This window comes from Dipodomys merriami, unplaced genomic scaffold (genome assembly GCF_024711535.1).
Source record: "Dipodomys merriami isolate MVZ:Mamm:240054 unplaced genomic scaffold, mDipMer1.0.p SCAF_17, whole genome shotgun sequence".
Taxonomy (NCBI): domain Eukaryota; kingdom Metazoa; phylum Chordata; class Mammalia; order Rodentia; family Heteromyidae; genus Dipodomys; species Dipodomys merriami.
This window is the reverse complement of record NW_027203048.1, coordinates 11,222,888-11,246,187: the sequence shown is the minus strand read 5'-3', so window position 1 is coordinate 11,246,187 and position 23,300 is coordinate 11,222,888. Positions and strand designations below refer to the sequence as shown.

The window sequence follows — 23,300 nt, the reverse complement described above, 5'->3', positions numbered from 1 at the left end:
CCTGGCTGGCTTTGAACTGCGATCCTCAGATCTCAGCCTCCTGAGTAGCTAGGATTATAGGCGTGAGCCACCAGCGCCCAGCTCAATGTTCTTCTTAAAGTATGTTATACAGAGACAAATGTGATATTTTAGCTATAATCTGATAATTACCTTATCTTCTCTGAAACTTAAGAATAAACTTTTTTCTAAGTTTAATTACATAATTTAATTTTCAGCTACAACAGCCTTTTTGTCTTTTATATACACACTATTAAACTACATCATTATCTTTGGTTGCCAGCAGCTGAAGTGATTCTAGTTCTAACAGCATGCAGTATGCTGGAGTTAAAATGCCTGTACCTGAGTGAGTGGGGGATTTGCCATAAGCTTTGATTCTGATGTCCTCTAAATGCTCTTAGCCTGACAGCTCTACAGGGACTGAAACATTTACTTACAAAAAATTTAAATGGGCAAATATGTCCCACTGTCACTTTTTTTGGGGGGAGGAGGGTCAGTTGGGCTTGAACCACTGGGCCTGGATATTTTCCCAGAGCTCTTCAGCTCAAGGCTAGCACTCTACCATTTGAGCCACAGCACCACTTCCCCTGTCACTTCTAAGGATGACATCAAGTGTGCAAATATTTTTTTAATTTAAAAATATTTTTATATGTAGTCCAGGCTGGTCTAGACCTCATTATGTAGCCCAAGCTGGCCTCTCAGTGGTTATTCTGGCTCAGCCATCTGAGTGCTCGAATTATATGCATTCAGTTCCTCTGGTTAATTATTTGTTCCTGAACTGGAGACTAGAGAGACAAAGAAACAAAAACAAACAAGAGCTCATGAGCTTGAGTGCCTGCCTAGCAACTGTCAAGGTGGGGAGTTCAAACCTCAGGACCAGGGCTGGGAAGGTAGCTCAGTGGTAGAGTGCTTGCCTTGCATGCATGAGGCCCTGGGTTCGATTCTTCAGCACCACATAAGCAGAAAAAGCCGGAAGTGGCGCTGTGGCTCAAGTGGTAGAGGGCTAACCTTGAGCTGAAGAGCTGAGGGACAGTGCCCAGGCCCAGAGTTCAGGCCCCACAACTGGCAAACACTGCCCCCACCCAAAAAAAAAAAAAAAAACCCAAAACCTCAGGACCACAAACAATCTGGACTCAGTACTCTGAAACCAAAACCAGTCCAGTTCAAATACCTTAATGATGTTCCACTGAGTAGGCTTCATATACTTAACTGTCCATTGTTTTTCATTGAATTTAATAATGTAAAGGCTTGGCTTGACAGTCTTCTGCTATTTCTGGAGGGTTTTTTTTTGGGGGGGGTCTGGTCATGGGGCCTGGCCTCTGGGCCTGGGCGCTGTCCCTCAGCTTTTCAGCTCAAGGCTAGTGCTCTACCACTTGAGCCACAGTACCACTTCCAGCTTTTTTGTTTTTGCTTATGTGGTGCTGAGGAATCGAACCCAGGGCCTCAGGCATGCAAGGCAAGCACTCTACCACTGAGCCACCTTCCCACCCCTTTCTGCTATTTCTGAATTGGTACATTTCTCCCAAGAGTGTAAAATCCTTCTAATTTAATCTACAAATATGCATATTTGTTGTATTTTCTTCATTAATAAACACAGTTAATGTTAGGGAAATGAACCCTAAGATATGTATTCAAATGTTTTTTTTCTTTCATGCGATTGTTTTTTTTTTTTTTTTTTTTTTTTGTCGGTCGTGGGGCTTGACCTCTGGGCCTGGGCGCTGTCCCTCAGCTCTTCAGCTCAAGGCTAGCGCTCTACCACTTGAGCTACAGCGCCACTTCCGGTTTTCTAGTGGTTTATTGGAGATAGGAGTCTCACCGTCTCTCCTGCTCAGGCTGGCTTTGAACCACGATCCTCAGATGTCAGCCTCCTGAGTAGCCAGGATTACAGGCGTGAGCCACCAGCACCCGGCTTCATGCGATTGTTTCTAACACATAAGATTATTTCTTTGTTGCTTTGTATGTCTCTCCCCCACAGTATAACCCCTGCTTTCATTGTATTTGATGTTGGTATAATTTGTGGAAGGGAAGGGGGAAAACAAATCGTTTAAATAGGGATACAGGTGGACTCATTGCAACAATGAGATGTACAAGTCGTTATGTCGAAAACGAACTTTATAACTTTGGTACAGGGAGGGGGGGAGGTGGATGGGGTGGGGGGGAAGATTGGGTGGGAGGGGAGGATGGGAAGGGATGGGGAAACAAAGGAGGAGGCTACAATGCTTGATAAGAAATGTACTCATTATCTTGCCCATGTAATTGTAACCCCTCTGTACAGTATTTTCACACACAAAAAAAATAAACACAGTTAATTCTGTGACATACCACCAATCCTCACTCAGGTTTGACACTAATCCATTTATTGGCTCCTTTGGCCTATAGTCATTTAACCAGTAGGATTCTATTTAATTACAAAATTATCTGAACCAGTACCAGGGCTTACAGTGATTATCACTCTCTATAATTTTTCTTTAGTTTGAAACTGTAGTAAAACTAAAACATTTGACCAAAATAACTCATTTTAAAATTTATAGTGTACTATTGGTTTATTTTAGTAAAATTTGGTATCAATAAATCTTAATGAGAGCCCTAACTTTGGTTCAAGTGACAGAGTTCTTGTTTCACAGGCTCTGAATTCAAATCTCACACTGTACCTCCTGAAAGAAAGAAAAGAAAAAGCTGGGTGGCAGGTGACTCACTACTATAATCCTAGCTATTTAGGAGGCTGAAATCAGAGAATCACAGTTCAAAGCCAGCCCAGCAGGAAAGTTTATGAGATGCTTATCTTCAGTTAGCTAGCAAAAAACTGAAATAGAGCTGTGGCTCAAGTGGCAGGTCACTAGCTTTGAGCAAAAAAGCTAAAGGACGGGGCTAGGAAGGTGGCTCAGTGGTAGAGCGCTTGCCTTGCATGCCAGAGGCCCTGGGTTCGATTTCTCAGCACCACATAAGCAAAAAGAAAAAAGCCAGAAGTGGTGTTGTGGCTCAAGTAGTAGAGCGCTAGCATTGAGCTGAAGAGCTGAGGGACAGTGCCCAGGCCCAGAGTTCAGGCCCCATGACTGGACCTCCTCCCCCCTCCCAAAAAAAAGCTAAGGGACAACACCCAAGGCCCTGACTTCAAGCCCCAATACTGGCATAATAAAAGAGAAAGAAAGAGAAAGAGGGAGGGAGGGAGGAACAAAGGAAGGAAAAAAAATAAGGATGTCTGTCATATGCAAATATAAGAATTTTAAATATATTCTATGTAAAAAGAAATATTTTAAACTTCATTTTCTTTGTTTTTCTTCCTTTTTTGTGGTGCAGTATACTGAATCCACAGACTTGAACATGCTTTGCAAGTGCTTCATCCCTGAGCCATATTTTCAGTCCTGCTTATGTTTTTATAACATATTTAAATTTAGTTAAATTACATACTCTGCTGTTGGCTCCAGTCCTTGGGGCTTAAAATTTTACATACTTTAGTGGAAATTATTAAGCTACAAGAAAATATACATTGATATATTTTAGTATATACCACCTTTTATAATATACTGATGATGTTTTATTTATTTATTTAATTTTTTTGGGTCCGGTAGTGGGGCCTGAACTCTGGGCCTGGGCACTGTCCCTCAGCTCTTCAGCTCAAGGCTAGTGCTCTACCACTTGAGCCACAGCGCCACTTCTGGCTTTTTTCTTTTTGCTTATGTGGTGCTGAGGAATCGAACCCAGGGCTCTGGCATGCAAGGCAAGTGCTCTACTACTGAGCCACCTTCCCAGCCCCTGATGATATTTTAGACTGGAGACACAGACTACAGTTAGAATACTAGACAAAGCCAGGTGCTGGTGGCTCACACCTGTAATCCTAGCTACTTAGGAATCTGAGATCTGAGGATTGCAGTTCAAAGCCATTCTGGGCAGGAAAATCCATGAGACTCTTATCCATAATTAACCGTCAAAAAACCAGAAGTAGCATTGTGGCTCAAAGTGGTATTGCACTAGCTTTGAGCAAAAAGAGGTTAGGGGACAGTGCCCAAGGCCTGAGTTCAAGCCCTATGACCGACCAGAAACAAACAAACAAACAAAAAAAAGAATACTATACAAGCTGGATACAGGTGGTTCATGCCTATAATTCTAGCTACTCAGGAGGCTGAGATTTGCAAGCTCACAGTTTGAAGCCAACTCAGGCAGAAAAGTCTGCCTGACTCCAAATAACCAACAAAAAGCCAGGCTAGAGATGCAACTCAGCAGGAAGGCCAGCTGTGAACCTTGAGTTTAAATCCCAGTACTGCCCAAGAAAAATAATATTATATAAGTAGCCTGATCTAAAAAACAGAAATTACTGTGCTTCAAAATTCAAACAACAACCCAAATTGTACGTGTATGTGTTTGTGTGTGTCTGACTTGGGGCTTGAACTCAGGGTATGGGCAATGGGCACTGTCCCTGAGCTGCTTTTTCTCAAGGCTGGTACTCCTCCACTTGAGCCACAGCACCACTGCTGGCTTTTTCTGTTTATATTCTGAAGAATTGAACCCAGGGCTTCATGCATGCACTCTTAGCACTAAGCTACATTCCCAGCCACTTCTAGCTTTTTGAGTAGTTTATTAGAGTTAAGAGTCTCATGGGCTTTCCTGCCTGGCTGGCTTTGAACCATGATCCTCAGATCTCAGTCTCCTGAGTAGCTAGGCTTATAGGTATGAGCTACCAATGACCAGCACAAGTTGTACTTTTTTTTTTTGTTGGTCATGGGACTTGAACTCTAGGCCTGGGCACTATCCCTCAGCTCTTCAGCTCAAGGCAAGCGCTCTACCACTTGAGCCACAAGGCCACTTCTGGTTTTCTTCCCTGGCTGGCTTTGAATCTCAATCCTCAGATCTCAGCTTCCCCAGTAGCTAAGATTACAGGCATGAGCCGCCGACACCTGGCACAAGTTGTACTTTTGATAATGATCTAGGTTAATGTACTACTCAGATATATATGAAAAAACAGAAACAGAAATACACTTAAGACCAAAAAGAGCCGGGCACCGGTGGCTCACACCTGTAATCCTAGATACTCAGTAGGCTGAGATCTGAGGATGGAGGTTCAAAGCCAACCTAGGCAGGAAAGTCCATGAGACTCTTATCTCCAATAAACCACTAAAAAAAAAAAAAACAAGAAGTGGCACTATGGCTCAAGTGGTAGAGTGCTTGCCTTGAGCTGAAGAGCTCAGGGACAGCGCCTAAGCCCAGAGTTCAAGCCCCACAACTGACAAAACAACAAAAAAAAAATCTGATTATACAAAGTAATATTTATCAAAATGAACTCCAGGAAATGAAAACAAGGTTTTTTTTCCTGTTTTTGTTTTTTCTTTTTTCTTTTTGGGTCTGGTCGTGAGGCCTGAACTCTGGGCCTGGGCGCTGTCCCTCAGCTCTTCAGCTCAAGGCTAGCGCTCTACCACTTGAGCCACAGTGCCACTTCCGGCTTTTTTCTTTTTGCTTATGTGGTGCTGAGGAATCGAACCCAGGGCCTCATGCATGCAAGGCAAGCGCTCTACCACTGAGCCACCTTCCCAGCCCCTTTTCTTTTATTTTTGTTCGTTATTTTCATTTATATGTCTTTGGGAGTATGTGAAATGGTGGGACAAAGAGTGAACAAATGCAGCAATGGTACTCACTGGACACTATGATGAAAATTAACAAACTTGTGGATGGGATGGGAGGGAAAAACTGAGAGAGTTTGAGGGAAGGGGTGACACTGTCCAAAAAGAAATATACCCCTCTGTCCATCACCTTTATAATAACAATTAAAAAAAGTAACCTATATCTTAGCACTCAGAAGACTGAGGAAGGAGGATTGTGAATTCCAGGCCAGGCTGGGCTATATAGTGAAATACTGTCTCAAAACATCAAAAGTGGGGGGGGGTGAGGAAGGATAGGATAAGGGGTGGTGGTGGTAGGGGGGGTATGGGAACGGATGGGAAGGGGAAACAAAGGAGGAGGCAACAATGCTTGATAAGAAATGTACTCATTATCTTGCTCATGTAATTGTAACCCCTCTGTACGGTATTTTCACAATAAAAAAGGGAAAAAAACACATCAAAGCAAAAATGAATAAATAAAAATAAGGAAAATTAGACAATACAAAGATGACATTTGAAGTATTTTGAAATCCTTACCTCTTCACAGCACCGCCTACTTACAATAGCCCTATAGTCAATTCTATCCCAGAGCTGGTCCCTTAACTTTAAGAAATTAGGGAACAATTTCCTCCAATTTTTCCCTAAAGCCCATGGGAAAATTTCATACTTGGATTCTTCTTCATCTTCTTCAACTGTATTAGCCAGATACCTAACAAAGAGGACCAATGACCAAAAAAAAAAAAAAAAAAATGTAAGAACAGGAAAAGCAGTGATGTTTAAATTTATTCTAAGAAATGCATATTAAAATATCAGAGATATAGTGAATTTTACATTCTTGGGTTCTGGTATGCAATTAAGTCACTTGGAAGCAATCTGATCTTTTTAGTTTTCATTTCTTAGTTGGATCTGGAGCAATGTTCAGTCTGAAACTTTATTTCCCATTTCTGAGACAAGACCCTCCTGAGTTTCTACATACATACACATGTATATACATGCATATATGTGTATGTTCTTTGTCTGTGAATTTGGAATCTTTGTTTTAACACAAGGTTTTCCTATGTATCCCAAGCTGGCATTGAACTCATGATTCCTAAATGCTGGGATTATAGGCATGTACCATCATGCATGATTCTGAGCAGTTTTCTTTTTCTTTTTTTTCTTTTTCTTTTTTGTAGGTCATGGGACTTGAACTCTGGGCTTGGGTGCTGTCCCTGAGCTCTTCAGCTCAAGGCAAGCACTCTACCACTTGAGCCACAGCACCACTTCCAGTTTTCTGGTGATTTATTGAAGATAGTCTCACGCTGGCTTTGAACCTTGATCCTCAGCTTTCAGCCTCGTGAGTAACTAGGATTACAGGTACGAGGTTAGCACTTTTTCTTTGTAATGCTAGAGACTGAATCCAGGACTTCATGTATGCAAGTACTCTACCACTTTAACTATGCCCTCAGCTCTTTGTAGTTTTTCAGAGAGGGTCTAACTTTGCTTGTGCTGTCCTCAAATTTAGGTTCTTCCTCTCTGAAGCTGTAATTACAGGTATCAGCAACATGTTCAGTTTGGATACTTTTCTTTCCTTTATTTTTCTTTTCTGTGCTGTCCTGTGGCTTGAACTCAGGGTCTGAGTTACTGCCTCTGAGCATTTTGCTCAAGGCTAGCTATCACTTGAGCCATAACTTCTCTTCTGGCTTTTTGATGGCTAATAGGAGGTAAGAGTCTTATGGATTTTCCTGCCCAAGCTGGCTTTGAACCACGATCCTCAGATTTTAGCCTTCTGAGTAGCTAGGTTTACAGGCATGAGCCCCCAGTACTTGGCTTGAATACTTTTCTTAATACTCCATGAACTAAACTAAGTTTTCAAACCAGCTAGTGGAAACAGGCATTGTTATAGTCCTGTGTGAATGAATGTTAGGTACTGTTTTACCTAGTATTTCTTACCATCTTTTCCTAGACTCAGGTAGTTTCCTTATACACATATGGAAATTTGCTTTTACCAAATACTTGAGGGGGAGGCCAGAAACACATAGAAGCAGAAAAATACAAACCATAATAAGGAGAATAACCAATCAATCAAAATCAGTCTGACACAGTGAAGGACATTAAACAAATGACACTGATTTCATGTGTTAAAAAAAAGTAGACATATTAAGAATGCAGTTCTAGAGATGAAAATTACAATGTCTCCGAGGAAAAATACACTTGAGTTGTATTAATGAGAGATTAATATTGGAAAAGATTTATGAACTAAAGTGATAGTAATTGAATCTAACTAAAATGAAATTTATAGGCCAAAAATAGAGGTGAGATAGCCTCAAGAAAATCTAATAAAGATGAAATTGGAATATCTAAAAGGTAGCAAGTTGGCAAAAAATACTTGAAGAAATAATGGCTGTATATGGGTGCCAGTGGCTCACACCTGTAATCCTAGCTACTCAGGAGTCTGAGATCTGAGGATCACGGTTCAAAGCCAGCCCAGGCAAGAAAGTCCATGAGACTCTTATCTTCAATTAAACCAGAAGTGGTGCTGTGGCTCATTTGCCTTGAGCTGAAGAGCTGAGGACAGCGCCCAGGCCCCAAGTTTAAGCCCACAACCAACTTAAAAAAAATGGTTGTACGAACTTTACAACTTTGGTGAGGGGGGACGGAGGGGGGGGGTGGAGAGGAGGATACGAAGGGACGGGAAGGGGAAACAAAGCAGGAGGCTACAATGCTTGTTAAGAAATGTGCTCATTATCTTACCCACGTAATTGTAACCCCTCTGTACAGTCCTTTCACAATAAAAATATATAAAAAATGGTTGTAAATATTTAAAATTTGACTAAAACCATAAACCCAGAAGCTAAATGGGCAAGAAACAAGAAAGTACAAGAGATATGAAAAAAAATCACATCAAAGTTTATCATCATCCCACTGATCATAACCAGTGCTAAAGAGAAAATTCTTTTTTTTTTTTGAGAGTCCTGGGCACTGTTTCTGAGCTTCATTTGCTCAAGGCTAGCACGCTACCAGCTACTACTTGAACCACAGGTTCACTTCCTTTTTTTTTGTTTATGTGGTACTAAGGAATCAAACTCAGAGCTTCAAGCATGCTAGACAAGAATTCAACTGCTACATTCCCAGCCCAAGAGAATATCTTAAAAGGAATCAGAAAAATGAGACATGTTAAGTAACACTGGTACAAAAATAAGGATGGAGAAAATTTCCCATGAGAAATAATACAAGCCCCACAAATGACTACTTCCCCCACCCCTCTTTGTCTCAAAGGTAGTGCTCTACCACTTGGAACCATAGTGCCACTTCGAGTCTTCTGGTGGTTAATTGGAGATAAATCTCATAGACTTTCCTAAACTTCAATCCTGAGATCTCAGCCTCCTGAGTAGCTAGGCTTACAAGCATAAGGCATTGGTGTCTGGCTTGTATTCAGGTATTTTTGTATGTGGTTTTCTATTTTGCAGTCATACATTCCGAAAAAGTTATTTTGTCTTTTTGGTACTGGAGATTGAATCCATGGTCTTGCATATAGTAAGCAACTGCTCTACCACTGAGCTTAAGTTTTTTTTTGTTTTCTAGCTGAATTCTGACCCACAGACTGAAAAACTGTGCTGTAAAAAACTATTTAGCAAATTACAAAGGTAGCATGAATTAATGAGAAATCAATGGAAAAAACAGGAAAATTAATTATAGTCATTTGTCATCATTTGTGTTCAGAAAAACAATCAGTGCATATTATAAGTTTTAAAGATCTACACAGTATATATAGTACACAGTATATATAGAACATTTTTTACAAGATGTTCTATTCACTGTCTAACAATTTAAAAGAGACCATTCTGGCTTAAAAATAAAAATTAAGTAGTGGTAGACAGAAAAATAATAATGGAAGATCAATAATACCAAAATACATGTTGTCTAAGTATAAGGGTAGCATAAGGAAATTCATTGAAAGCTATTTAACAAGGAGGGGTCAGGGGCCAAGCAATGAGAGAACAATAGATGAGATTACTGATGAGAGAACAATAGATGAGATTACTGTTGCTAAATAAAAATAGATGTATGTGCAATTTACCCTGGTGAAAGCCATTTTACAATATGTTAAAAAATGAAAAAGAAGGGGCTGGGAAGGTGGCTCAGTGGCAGAGTGCTTGCCTGGCATGCATGAGGCTCTGGGTTCAATTCTTCAGCACCATATACATAGAAAAAGCCCGAAGTGGCACTGTGGCTCAAGTGGTAGAGCTCTAGCCTTGAGCAAAAGCAGCTCAGGGACAGTGCACAGGCCCTTAAGTTCAAGTCCTAGGACCGGCAAAAAAAAAAAAAGAAGGGGGCTGGGAAGGTGGCTCAGTGGTAGAGCACTTGCCTTGCATGCATGAGGCCCTGGGTTCGATTCCTCAGTACCACATAAGCAGAAGAAAAAAAAAAAAGAAAAAAAGAAAAAAGAAAAATGACAGGAAAGTAAACAGGCTATGTTGGTTGACTGCTATGGGTGAGAAGGGGAGGGGGTTTATGGAGAAGGTAGTGATTGAAGTACTTTATATGCATGTATGAAAATAGAAAAATGAAACTTGCTGAAATCATTTCAATAAGGGTGAGGGGCTAACCACTGGCAGCTTCCCCTGTAATTCTAATACTAAGGAGGCTGAGATCTGAGGATTACTGTTTAAAGCCAATCTGGGTAAAATAGTCTGAGACTCTTTTTTTTTTTTGTCAGTTGTGGGGCTTGAACTCTGGGCCCGGGCTCTGTCCCTCAACTCTTCAGTTAGAGGGGAACACTCTACCACGTGAGCCACAGCACCACTTCTGGTTTTCTGGTGATTTCTTGGAGAGAAGAGTCTCATTAACTTTCCTGCCTAGGCTGGCTTTGAACAGTGATTCTCAGATCTCAGAGGCCTCCTGAGTAGCTAGGATTATAGGTGTGAGTCACCAGCATCAGGCTAAACTGAGACTCTTACCTCCAATTAACTAGTAAAAAGCTGGCAATGGAGGTGTGTCTTAAGTGGCAGAGTGCCAGCCTTGAGGAAAAAAACCAAACAAGAGCAAGAAGCCATGAGCGGAAAGCCCCAGTACTGACCCTCCCCTCCACCAAAATGGGGAGGAGAGCTAGATGTATGGCTTAAGTGTTAAGACTGTTAGTTAAAGAGAGAAAAGAGGGAATTATTTTAAGATGAAGAGGGAAAGAAACAGAGGGAGGTAGCTTGGAGTGTACTGTATGTATGTATGTATGAGAACATCACAGTAAGTCCCCCTTTGCAAACTAATGTATGCTAATAAAAAACTTAAAACAATCTAAATCATAGCAGAGGAGAATTTGAAATAATTTATAAGATAGTACTCAAAAATATAGAAGACACAATCTAGTAAAGTGGAATGTTAATAAATCTTAGGCATACAGCATGATAAGGTCAGTAAAAAGAACATAAAAATATCCTATGAAAGTAATAGATGTGTAGCATTTACACAGTAAGGCCTATTCAAAGATATCCATAGTTTTAAACTGGTTCTGTTTTAAATTAAAAGATCATATATATACATCTATGTTTATTTACTCATTGTAAATAGCATAAAAAGTTATTTAGCAGAAAGTGTACTTACAGAGCAATAAAGAAATTTATCCTGGTATGCTCATTAATAGTAAATTTAGCTCTCTTGAAATAAACAAAAGTCATAGCCAAAAGATACTATAAAAAAAGAGTTAGAAATTAATATTTTGCTTTTATAAATAGAACGTTCAAGTTAACTTAAAATTTTCTCATAAATAAGGTAAAGAAGTACTATTCTTATTATAGAATCTTTATTTGACTTTTTTTTGCTTCTTGTAACCAACTCATGTGAAGTGAGTTTTTGACAATTTATTATTAAATAAATGCCTAAATTTTATTATACTTAATAAACTTTTAGGTTTAAAATCCCATAAATTTAGCTGGATTCCCCAATTCTTAATATTTTGCTACAGTTGCTTGATATCTTTGTGTATATATAAATTTTCCTAACATTTTTTTGTGTACTTGAACTCAGGGCCTTGCATCATTGCTTGACTTTTTCCCTCAAGTCTGGCACATCCACTTCCTCTCTCTTAGTAACAGTCATGCATACTTTTTTTGGTGGGGGGAGAGGGGTAATTAGGGATTGAATTCACAGTCTTTTGCATACTAATATTCTGTATTTGCCATTACTACTATATTCTTTTTTTTTTTGCCAGTCCTGGGGCTTGAACTCAGAGCCTAGGCACTGTCTCTGAACTACTTTTTTTTTGTGGGTGGGAGGTCCAGTTGTGGGGCCTGAACTCTGGGCTGGGGTGCTGTCCCTCAGCTCTTCAGCTCAAGGCTAGCGCTCTACCACTTGAGCCACAGCGCCACTTCCGGCTTTTTTCTTTTTGCTTATGTGGTGCTGAGGAATCAAACCCAGGGCCTCATGCATGCAAGGCAAGCACTCTACCACTGAGCCACCTTCCCAACCCCCCTGAACTTCTTTTGTTCAAGCTAATGTTCTACCACTTGAGCCAAAGGACCACTTCTGGCTTTTTCTATTTATGTGGTACTGAAGAATTTTTTACCCAGGGCTTCATGCATGCTAGGCAAGTACTCTATCACTAAGCCACATTCCCAGCCATACTGTATATTCTTTTGAATTTAGCAATTCCATCAAATTTTAACTTGAGCTCACTTTCTACTATTGGAAACTGTGTTGCCTTAATATATAGCTTGTTTCTTCGAGCCTATTTCTTTAATTATCAGCTTCTGAATTATACAGCACAGACTAAGTAAAAATTTACTCAGGGCTAGTAGATGTCAGTACTTATTTATGTATACTCTAACACTGGAGCCATGGCCCTAGTTTTCAAATACTATTATTTGTATTTTTATAATGCAGCTCTGTCATGAAGCTATTCTCCAGCCACTACACTCACTTGTTAAAGTAGCCAGTTGCCAGTGGCTCATGTCACCATAATCTTAGCTACTCAGGAAGCTGAGGTCTGAGGATCATGGTTCAAAGCTAGCATAGGCAGAAATGTCTGTGAGACTCTTATCTCCAATTAATCAGAAATCTGAAAGTAGAAGCATGGCTCAACTGGCAGAGCACTTAACCTTGAGCAAAAAGAAGTTCAGGGACAGTGTCCAAGAGCTGAATTCAAGCCCTAAGACTAAAATACACATAGACAGACAGAAACAGACACAGAAACAGACACACACACACACACACACACACACACACACACACACACACACACACACACACACACACACACACACACACACACAGAGAGTGACTTCTCTAAGTGGCCTCAAAAGGGCTGGGAAGGTGGCTTAGTGGTAGAGCGCTTGCCTTGCATGCATGAGGCCCTGGGTTCAATTCCTCAGCACCACATAAGCAAAAAGAAAAAAGCCAGATGTGGCACTGTGGCTCAAGTGGTAGAGCGCTAGGCTTGAGCTGAAGAGCTGAGGGACAGCGCCCAGGCCCAGAGTACAAGCCCCACGACTGGATCCATCCCCCCCCCAAAATTGTGGATAAATGGCCTCAAAAATTAGAATCATATGGCTCAATTTTTGTAGAAAAATAATTTTAAATGTATTTTTTGGTCTGAGGACACATACCAAGATGTGACTATTCAGATTAGAAGCAAGTTTAAAAAAATTAATGTACTATTTTGTTCTCTCAAAATATTTACTCATCCTACAGTCAAAAGATTGGTGAGTAGAGTAATTCCTAGTTTTCCTGTTAACTTCAGGTAAAGGATTCTTTTTTTTTCTTTTGGGTCCGGTTGCGGGGCCTGAACTCTGGGCCTGGGCGCTGTCCCTCAGCTCTTCAGCTCAAGGCTAGCCCTCACCACTTGAGCCACAGCACCACTTCCAGCTTTTTTTTTTTTTGCTTATGTGGTGCTGAGGAAGCCACTTCCGGCTTTTTTCTTTTTTTGCTTATGTGGTGCTGAGGAATCGAACCCAGGGCCTCATGCATGCAAGGCAAGCACTCTACCACTGAGCCACCTTCCCAGTCTCCCCCCTTTTTTTTTTGTTATGGTGCTTCAATTCTGGGCCTGGGTGCTGTCCCTGAGCTCTTCAGCTCAAGGGAAGTGCTCTACCATTTGAACCACAGCGCCACTTCCGGTTTTCTGGTGGTTAACTGGAGATAAGAGTCTCACCAATTTTCCTGCCTGGGCTGGTTTTGAACCGTGATCCTCAGATCTCTAGGATTACAGGCTTGAGCCACCAACACCCAGCTCAAGAGTTCTTGAAATAGTGTTATGACAGTACAGTACTCTTAGTTACTTTTCAAACACTGCCCTCTGCTGTTTAAAAACTTTAGTGCACTTAAAATTGTAAAGTTTTAAAATAGCTCAACTCCACAAAATGGATATGTGATATTAAAGCATTACTGCTAAGTTTAAAAAGTGTTTGTTTACAATAAAAATGTACAAAAAATAAAAATAAACAAGTGTTGGTGACATGATTTCTTTTAATAATATAATTTTTATTTTAGAGACACATTACGAGATATTTGTAGATGTTAGGATGTCTGCAATTTGCCTCAAATAACCCAGACACTTGGTGTAGGGAGTTAAAAAGAAATAATTGCCATGAGTTGATTTTTGTAGCAAGCTAGGTAACAGGCACTTGGAAGGTCTTTATCTTAAAATTATGCATGTTAAAAAAATTTTTTTTTGTCAGTTGTGGGGCTTGAACTCTGGACCTGAGTGCTGTCCCTCAGTTCTTCAGCTCAAGGCGAGCACTCTACCACTTGAGCCACAGCACCACTTCAGGTTTTCTAGTGGTTTATTAGAGATAAGAGTCTTGTGAACTTTCCTGCCTGAGCTGGCTTTGAACCACCATCCTCAGATCTCAGCCTCCTGAGTAACTAGGATTACAGGCATGATCTTGCCTTGCATTTGTTTTTTTTTTTTTTTTTCTTTTGTTAGTTGTGGGGCTTGAACTCTGGTCCTGGGCATTGTCCCTCAGCTCTTCAGCTCAAGGTTGGTGCTCTACCACTTGAGCCACAGGGCCACTTCCAGTTTTCTGGTGGATTATTGGAGATAAGAGTCGCACAGTAGGAGTTGGGAAGTTGGCTCAGTGGTAGAGTGCTTGCCTCGCATGCATGAGTTCCTGGGTTCAATTTCTCAGCACCACATAAGCAGAAAAAAGCCAGAAGTGGCGCTGTGGCTCAAGTGGTAAGGCACTAGTCTTGAGCTGAAGAGCTGAGGGACAGCGCCCAGGCCCAGAGTACAGCCCCCACTATTGACAAAAAAAAAAGAAAGAAAGAAAGAAAGAAAAGAGTTGCACAGTATTTCCTGCCCAGGCTAGCCTTGACCCAGTATCCTCAGATGCCAGCCTCCTGCGTAGCTAGGATTATAGGCATGCTCCACCACGCCCAACCTGGTTGTTGTTTGAATAAGGTCTTCGTTTGTACCCAAGCTGACAGGACCTTGATCCTATTTATTCTTCCCACTCTGCTGTGATATCAATCATGCCCATGACACCTAGGCTCATTATTGGGTGACATAGGGATCTCATGATTTTTTTTTTTTTTGTCAGTTGTGGGGCTTGAACTCTGGGCCTGAGTGCTGTCCCTCAGCTCTTTAGCTCAAGGCGAGCACTCTACCACTTGAGCTACAGTGCCACTTCCGGTTTTCCAGTGGTTTACTAGAGATAAGTCTTATGGAATTCCTGCCAGACCTGGCTTTGAACCACTATCCTCAGATCTCAGCTTCCTGAGTAACTAGGATTACAGGTGTGAGTCACCAGTGCCGGCTTCATTTTTTTTTTTTTTTGTCCAGACCAGTCACAAACTATAATCTTCCAAGTAGCTAGGATTACAGGCAGAAGGCACAGTTCCCTTATCTTTGTCATTAAGTGTGAAATAAAAATGTTCAATACTAACTTAATGAGTATTTAATAATAAGCTTCTACACATTCCCTTCTCTGTTGGTTTGCACATTTTAAGTGTGATATGAAGTTATGTGTAACTTTCTAGATCACAACCTAACCTAAAATGATATTTACAAAAGTGAAATAGTAACTATTCAATTAACTAAAAAAAAAAATCACAAAAACAAATATTGAAATTTGTGTCAACTAAAGTATAGAAACATCATTGGTCTTAAGAAGTTACATTTTTATGTAACATTAATTCCTAAATTAAGCTAAATTTACCCTACAATATTATTGAGATTTATTCTGAGTTACTTAAAATATTAAAATAAGGCAGTAAGAGACTGCCTTAGTGGGAGGAATCTCAGAATCTATTTTCTACATAGCCTGATAAAAGGAGGGAATTCTAATTAATGTATTGAGGCTAGCCAAGTGTGATGGTATGCGTGTGTATAACCTCAGTATTCAAAAGGCAGAAGGACTTCTGGGCTACATGACAAGAATTTGTCTCAAAAAGAAAGTATTGAGTCTATTGGTTCTTGCTTTCAAGCAAATACACTCATATCTAATCAACAATATTTACTGAATCTATGATACATACTAATTCCAAAATTTAATGTGTATGCCTTGGAAGAGCAATACAGGCTACCTGTTTACTTAGCTTTAATTAATATAGGAAACTCTAGTAGTCTCCTTAAAGTTCTGATGGACTAATAGTGTTAACAAAAATAGTTAATGATTATACTGGTATCAACTTTACCTTGTCTGCAATTTTACAGCAGCAGTCCATCCACAAGAAATCTTGAATTAGATCATCATCTACAACAAAAGATAGCTATTAGTTGTTTTTTTTTCCATTTTTCCTTTTGAAGAATTTAAATGTTTAGAAATCAAACAAAAATACCTGGACTAAGATATGGTTTTCAGGATTAAAAAAATCATTGCAAACACTGTACAAAAGACTATCTTGGGGCTGGGAAGGTGGCTCAGTGGTAGAGCACTTGCCTTGCATGCATGAGGGCCTGGGTTTGATTCCTCAGCACCACATAAGCAGAAAAAAAAAAGCTGGAAGTGGCACTGTGGCTCAAGTGGTAAAGCACTAGCCTTGAGCTGAAGAGCTGAGGGACAGCACCCAGGCCCAGAGTTCAGGCCTATGACCAGGACCCATCCAAAAAAAAAAAAGACTATCTTATCCTTCATCTTCTGATTTGCTATATTCACTATGTATAGCTCAGTTTTAGAGAACAGTATTTTATTGAATATCCAGTAGCATGTTGGGTAACTCTAGCTCTTCCCCCCTTTTCAAAATCTCTCTTAACAGGTGGAAATAAGGGGGATAAAAACAGGTGGATAAAAGGTAATTGTTTAAAAAATGGCTTAATGAATACTATTCTATTACTTTCTCCTTTTAGGTTCCAGAGTACTTTTAGCTTTAGATTCTATCTCCTATATATCTGTAATTCCATTTATCTACTGTCTTAAGTACCTATGAAAAAGGCAATATAAAAAGGTGAAAGATTCACTAGCTATTTAGAACATTCAATTTTGGGAAAATTGAGTATTAGGATAAAAGAATTAACAATAAAAATGTTAATAGCCAAAAAATGTAAAAAACACTTCAATTAAAAATTCTAATATATATATATATATATATATATATATATATATATATATATCAACATATATTGGTAATTACCAGAATCTAGGAAAATCAATTTCCAACCTTAATTCTTTTTCTTTTCTTTTCTTTTTTTTTTTTTGTCGGTCGTAGGGCTTGAACTCGGCCTGAGCACTGTCCCTCAGCTCTTCAGCTCAAGGCAAGCGCTCTACCACTTGAGCTACAGCACCACTTCCCCAACCTTAATTCTAAGTAAGAAAAAGCAAATAAATACATCAACTCATTTCTTTTTTTTTTTTTTAACTCATTTCTTTTTTTTTTGGTCAGTCATGGGGCTTGAACTCTGGGCTTGGGCACTGTCTCTGTGCTCTTCAGCTCAAAGCGAGCACCCTACTGCTTGAGCCACAGCGCCACTTCCTGTTTTCTAGTGGTTTATTGGAGATAAGAGTCTCATGGACTTTCCTGCCCGGGCTGGCTTTGAACCACGATCCTCAGATCTCAGCCTCCTGAATAGCTAAGATTACAGGTGTGAGCCACCAGCGCCCAGCCACATCAATTCATTTTTTGCAAATTCATGTTTTGCAAATATTATCAATGTAATGAAGTAACTAGAATGTTTCAAGAGAATATTGATTTCCTGAAAATTAATTTACTAATTCTATTTTTATTTCTCAAATTACCTAACATGGTAGAGACAGATAAACCAACAGTTATAGGTACTAACAAGGTTTGTGAGTAATAATTTTGTTCTTTCACTTTAGCAGTAGTAGAAATTGAATTTGGAACCTCTAGCTATCATTCAACACATCCCACTATACCTGAGCCAGACTTCCAGTCTTCATTCTATTTTTTTTTTTTTTTGTCAGTCATGGGGCTTGAACTGTGCACCTGTGCACTGTCCCTCAGTTTTTCAGCTCAAGGCTAATGCTCTATCACTTGAGCCACAGTACGACTTCCAGTTTTCTGGTGGTTAATTGGAGGTAAGAGTTTTTGGACCATGATCCTCAGATCTCAGCCTCCTGAGGAGCTAGGATTACAGGTGTGAGCCATCAGCACCCAGATCACTATGCTTTTATTTACCCAATTTCCCTCAATGCTCTGGCCTTCCTCATAAGAGGCCTATTATCTGCACCTACCAGATTATGGTGTTTTGTATGGTGTTTCCCACAGGTTTTAGAACCCATTTTTACCACTCCTTATCCTAATCTTTCTACCATGCTATCAATCTCCAAATAAAGATCCCTTTTCCTTCTTCATTAGTAGACAGTAGATGCAGTAGTGTGAGAAATTTCTAGCTGCCTACTTATTAATAAAGTAGAACTGATTTATTATCTGAACAAATTCTACAATGATAAAAATATTGTTAATTTTTAGCAATAATTCCAAGATATATTGAAACTTTTCTAGGTTAACCAACATTTCCAGTTTGCTTGGTTTTAGTCATGAAAAGTCCTGGGAAACTGGTCAGGACTAATCAGATTGGCTGGTCCCTCACCTGAGTCTGTATGTAGTTTCAGTTTAGGTCAAAACTAAAGACAAAAAAACAAAAAAATTGTGGCTTACACCTCTAATACTAGCTACTAAGGAAGCTAATATCTGAGAATCACAGTTTGAAGCCAGCCCAGGCAGGGAAAGTCCATGACATACTTATCTCCAATTAACTACCAAAAAAGCCAGAAGTAGAGCAGTGGTTCAATTGGTAGAGTGCTAGCCTTGAGCAAAGAAGCTCATAGACAGTGGCCAGGCCCTGAGTTTAAGCTCCAGCGCACACGCGTGCGTGCCCACACACGCACGCACGCACACACACACACACACACAGCACTCTCGCTCTTTCTCTCTCACACACCCACACACCAGTCTCATGCTATTAACCTAAATTCCTGAATTGCTCAGATCTATACTTGATAGAAGCTAGCTGGGTCTGAATTTGTAATACATAAAACAAGTAAAATAAAAATTCAGTATAAAAACAAGTCTATAAATAAATTTTCTTAGAGGTGGGAAATTTTGGCACAGGAAATACCATAATCTTTGACCATTTTGGTAATGATAAAATAGATGTTTACATTCTAGTTTGTATGTACTTTATATGACACTACTAAATGAGTTAAGGTTTAAAACCTACCAAACAATTTAAAGAAAGCAGTCATTTCCTGACGCTGTATTACTAAACAAGGTCCTTTGGGGCATTTAGATTTGTTGTTATTATGTGTATTTTTTTCAGATGCTTGCCAACTATCTTTAAAAATAGGACGCTTTAGATTAATGGGTTTTCTAGACTGATGCGCTCTATTTGGTCCTGATTTTACATGAACAGTGACAGTAGGTGGCGTCTCACAGCACATCTGATTGTGCCTCATTCTGGTTTTCCAAGATTCCTGCAAAAATAAAACAGACAATTATTTATCACACTCATTAATTTCTGTATAAAAAGAAATTGAATGATACTTCCAGATATAGTTACTGGTCTTGTGATTAAAAGTGATATTTGGAGTCAGGAAATGTGGCTTAGTGGTAGAGTGCTTGCTTAACATGCATGAGGCCCTGGGTTCAATTCCTTTGTATCACATAAATATAAAAGGAAAAATAACCATTAAAATTATTTTAAAAATGTTATTTGTGACAGTGATTCACAATAGAAATTGCTTTTAGAATTCACTACCAGGAAAAACTTTATTCTTCCCAAATTAATAAGATACCACACACATATATGTATATACACGTATATTATACCATTTTGTTTTGATTACTTTGGAACTCAAAACCAAACATTTAAAGTTGTTTACTTTTTTTGGTTGGTCGTGGGGCTTGAACTTTGGGCCTGGGCGCTGTTCCTGAGCTCTATCAGCTCAAGGCTAACACTCTACTAGTTGAGCCACAGCGCTACTTCTGGTTTTCTGGTGTTTAATTGGAGCTAAGAGTCTCATGGACTTTCTTGCCTGGGCTGGCTTTGAACCAAGACCCTCAGATCTCAGCCTCCTGATTAGCTAGATTACAGGTGTGTACCACCGATGCCCGGCTTATTATGTTCTTTATTATTCCAGGTAAAGTTTTGGTTAATTTTGGTTTTTGAATCTCACTTTGTAGTCCACACTAGGCATGAACTTGTGATCCTTATGCTTCAGCCTCCCAAATATTGAGACTACAAGTGTGAGCTAACCCCTCAGCCCCCTACTTCTCCTGGCTTTTATTCTACAGGAACTGATATAATCTCATTATATGATTCTTACAATTTGTGGTTTTACTGACAGGCACTACTCAGGAGTCAGAGATCTGAGGACTGCTTCTTTTCAAAGCTAGCCTAGCAAAAGTCAGTGAGACATATTTCCAATAAAGCTGCAAAAAGTTGGGAGTGGAGGTGTGGCTCAGGTGGTAGTGTGAAAAAGCCAAGTGAGAACACAGAGGCCCTCAGTCCAAGCCTCAGTACTACTGGACCAAACAAAAAGTATTAAGACAAAGCAAATTAGTATCAGAGCTTAATTATTGATATTAAGAATTAAAAAATGCAAAAATCTCTCACAAAGGGGCTGGGAAGTTGGCTCAGTGGTAGAGCGCTCGCCTTGCATGCTTAAGGCCCTGGGTTCGATTCCTCAGCACCACATACGCAGAAAAAAACAAGCCGGAAGTGGCTCTGTGGCTCAAGTGGTAGAGTGCTAGCCTTGAGCTGAAGAGCTGAGGGACAGCGCCCAGGCCCAGAGTTCAGGCCCCACGACCGGACCCCCCCCCAAAAAAAAAATCTCTCACAAAACAATCCTAAATTGTACTGGAAAATCCCTTGGTACAAAATTATCTTATTCAACAAGCATTTATTGAAAACAATTCTAGCATTGGGTGTGGAAATGTACCTGTAACTCCTGCTACTGTCTGTGTCTCTCTTGGCAGTACTGGAGTTTGAACTCAAGATCTCACACTTGCCCTTGACCATTTGAGCTCTTTTTAGTCATTTTCAAAAAGTGTCTGGAATGTATGCCCACCAGCCTCCACCTATTCCCATTTTCCACCTAGCTAAGATGGCGGAAGCACCACAGCACATCCAGCTAGTGACTGAGATGAGGTCTCCTTTTACACTGAGTCTCACCAGTGGCTGGGCTGACAGGTGTGCAATCACTAGCACCTGGCAGCAGCATGTTCTTGAATCCTCTTTTTTACAGGAAGATGGTGTCATTCAAGGGGTAGAAAAGTCAAGAATATGGCACTGTTAAATTTGTGTTGGGAGCAACACTAATTTTTTGGGTCTGTTACTGTAGGGCTTGAACTCTGGGCCTGGGCGCTGTCCCTCAGCTCTTCAGCTCAAAGCCAGCGCTCTGCCGCTTGAGCCACAGCGCCACTTCCGGTTTTCAGGTGGTTAATTGGAGATACGTCTCAGGGACGGTCCTGCCCGGGCTGGCTTTGAACAGCGGTCCTCAGATCTCAGCCTCCGGAGTAGCCAGGAGTACAGGTGTGCGCCGCCGGTGCCCGGCACGCTAGCATTTTAAAAACGTGCTTACGCTAGAGAACGGAATCTATAGGTGATACACGATCAGTTTTAACTCGGCATATCCGTCTTTCAATGTTGAATTAAATTTTCTTTTTAAAATGTGAGGTGGGGCTGGGAAGGTGGCTCAGTGGTGGAGCGCTTGCCTAGCATGCCTGAAGCCCTGGGTTCGAGTCCTCAGCACCACGTACACAGAGAAAGCCAGAAGTGGCGCTGTGGCTCAAGTGGTAGCTTGCTAGCCTTGAGCAAAAAGCATTCAGAAGACCTCCCCAGACCTCCGCTGTCCTAGAGGCCGCCCGGCCCCCCCTCAGACCCCACTTCTGGGCCCCCGGCCAAGGCCACGAAGGCGCCTGCAGGATTCGCAGGTGGAGGGGCGGCTCGCACAGGTGGCGGGGAGGCGGCGGCAGCCCCGAGAGGAAGCCCAACGCCGAGTCCGGGCACCACTGGAACTGGAGACTCGCCTGCGGGTCCGACCGACCTCGGGGGGTGCGGAGCGAAAGTACCTGCGGAGACCCGAGAAGAGCGAGCGGCCCAGCAGCGGCGGCTGCCTCAGTTCCCGGCTTCACACGGCGGTGCGCAGCTCGCTCGCTCGACGACGGCTGCAGCGCCAACTCCGCAGACCGCTAGACGCCCGCTGTCCGGGAGCGCGCGGCCACCAGAGCCAATCAGAATGCAAGAACGGCCGGAGGGGGCGTGACGGACGCCCGCGCCCCGCCCCCACAGCTGCCTCGTCCTCGCGGAGCCCAGCGCCGGCTGCTTTCTGCCGTTATCCCGCGGCCGGCGCGCGCGACAGCGCCCGGGACCGCTCTGGCTACCCCGCGCCGGACCTTTCCGGCGGATGTTCTCCGCGTGTGTGGGCCGAGACGTGGAGCTTCCTTCCGGATCAGTTGGTGCGGGCCTGCGGCGCTGAGGAGGCGCCCGCGTCCCTACGTTCCCGTCCAGCGTAGTCTGGCGAACCGCGCTGGACTATCACACGTGTGTGAGGAGGAACGCACCGAAAAGGTGTGAATGGGTGGCACCCCGTGAGTTAACGCCTGTTAGCAGCCCAGACTTGGTCTCGGCTTCTCCACCCAAGGCTAGCGCTCTTCCACCGGAGCCACCGCGCCACTGCCATCTTTTCAATGGCCAATCCGAGATCACGGACCAGGATTCCTGCCCAGCTGGCTTTGAATCGCGATCCTCAGATCTCAGCCTCCTGAGCAGCTCTGACTACTACACGCATGCGCCAGCGGCTCCCAGCTTAGCAAGTCCTTTTTACGCCCTTCCAGTTTTGGCCCAGGTTTCTGGGAGTTAGTTGATAATAAATGCTTGCTAAATGCAAAATGATCTTGTTTTCTCCACTTTTTCCCCTAATGTATAACCTACTACTAATTAACGGGGGTGTGTGGGGGTGGTGCTACCAGGCTTTGTACTTGCCAGGCAGGTGGTCTACTACTTGAGTTGTGTCTAAAACTCTACTAGTCTATTTTTCCCCCCAGTCTTTGGGCACTGTCCCTGAACTTCTTTTGCTGAAGGCTAGCACTACCACTTGGGCCACAGCACCAGTTCCAGCTCTTTCTGTTTACGTGGTACTGAGGAATGGAACCCAAGGCTTCATGTCTACTGTGTGCCAGAAAGCTCACACTCAAGGAGATATACCAGTGAATAAGAAAAAAAGTACTCTGCTAATGAGCTTTGAACAAGAAAAAATTGCTGCCAACAAGTTTGTGTTTGAGTCAGATACACTGAGACTCAACTAGACTAGGTTTTAAACCAAATATAACGAAGTCTTG

General features: G+C 41.5%; 1 protein-coding gene across 3 annotated transcripts in view; it reads right to left on the bottom strand.

Annotated features, from left to right (window-relative positions):
- The window catches only part of Spdya (speedy/RINGO cell cycle regulator family member A), a 31,941-nt gene extending 9,783 nt beyond the window's left edge, over positions 1-22,158 (bottom strand). For 2 of the 3 annotated variants that reach the window (XM_070025295.1, XM_070025298.1), the window contains exons 1-5: positions 22,032-22,158; positions 19,180-19,432; positions 16,197-16,255; positions 11,169-11,254; positions 6,126-6,297 (exon numbers count right to left, since the gene is read on the bottom strand). In XM_070025295.1, the coding sequence (XP_069881396.1) occupies positions 6,126-6,297; positions 11,169-11,254; positions 16,197-16,255; positions 19,180-19,414 (552 nt within the window). In that variant the 5' untranslated portion in view covers positions 19,415-19,432; positions 22,032-22,158. Of the gene's footprint in view, positions 1-6,125; positions 6,298-11,168; positions 11,255-16,196; positions 16,256-19,179; positions 19,433-21,989 lie in introns of all 3 variants that reach the window. The other variant, XM_070025296.1, reaches the window with a different exon arrangement.
- Between the last annotated feature and the right edge of the window lie 1,142 nt (positions 22,159-23,300).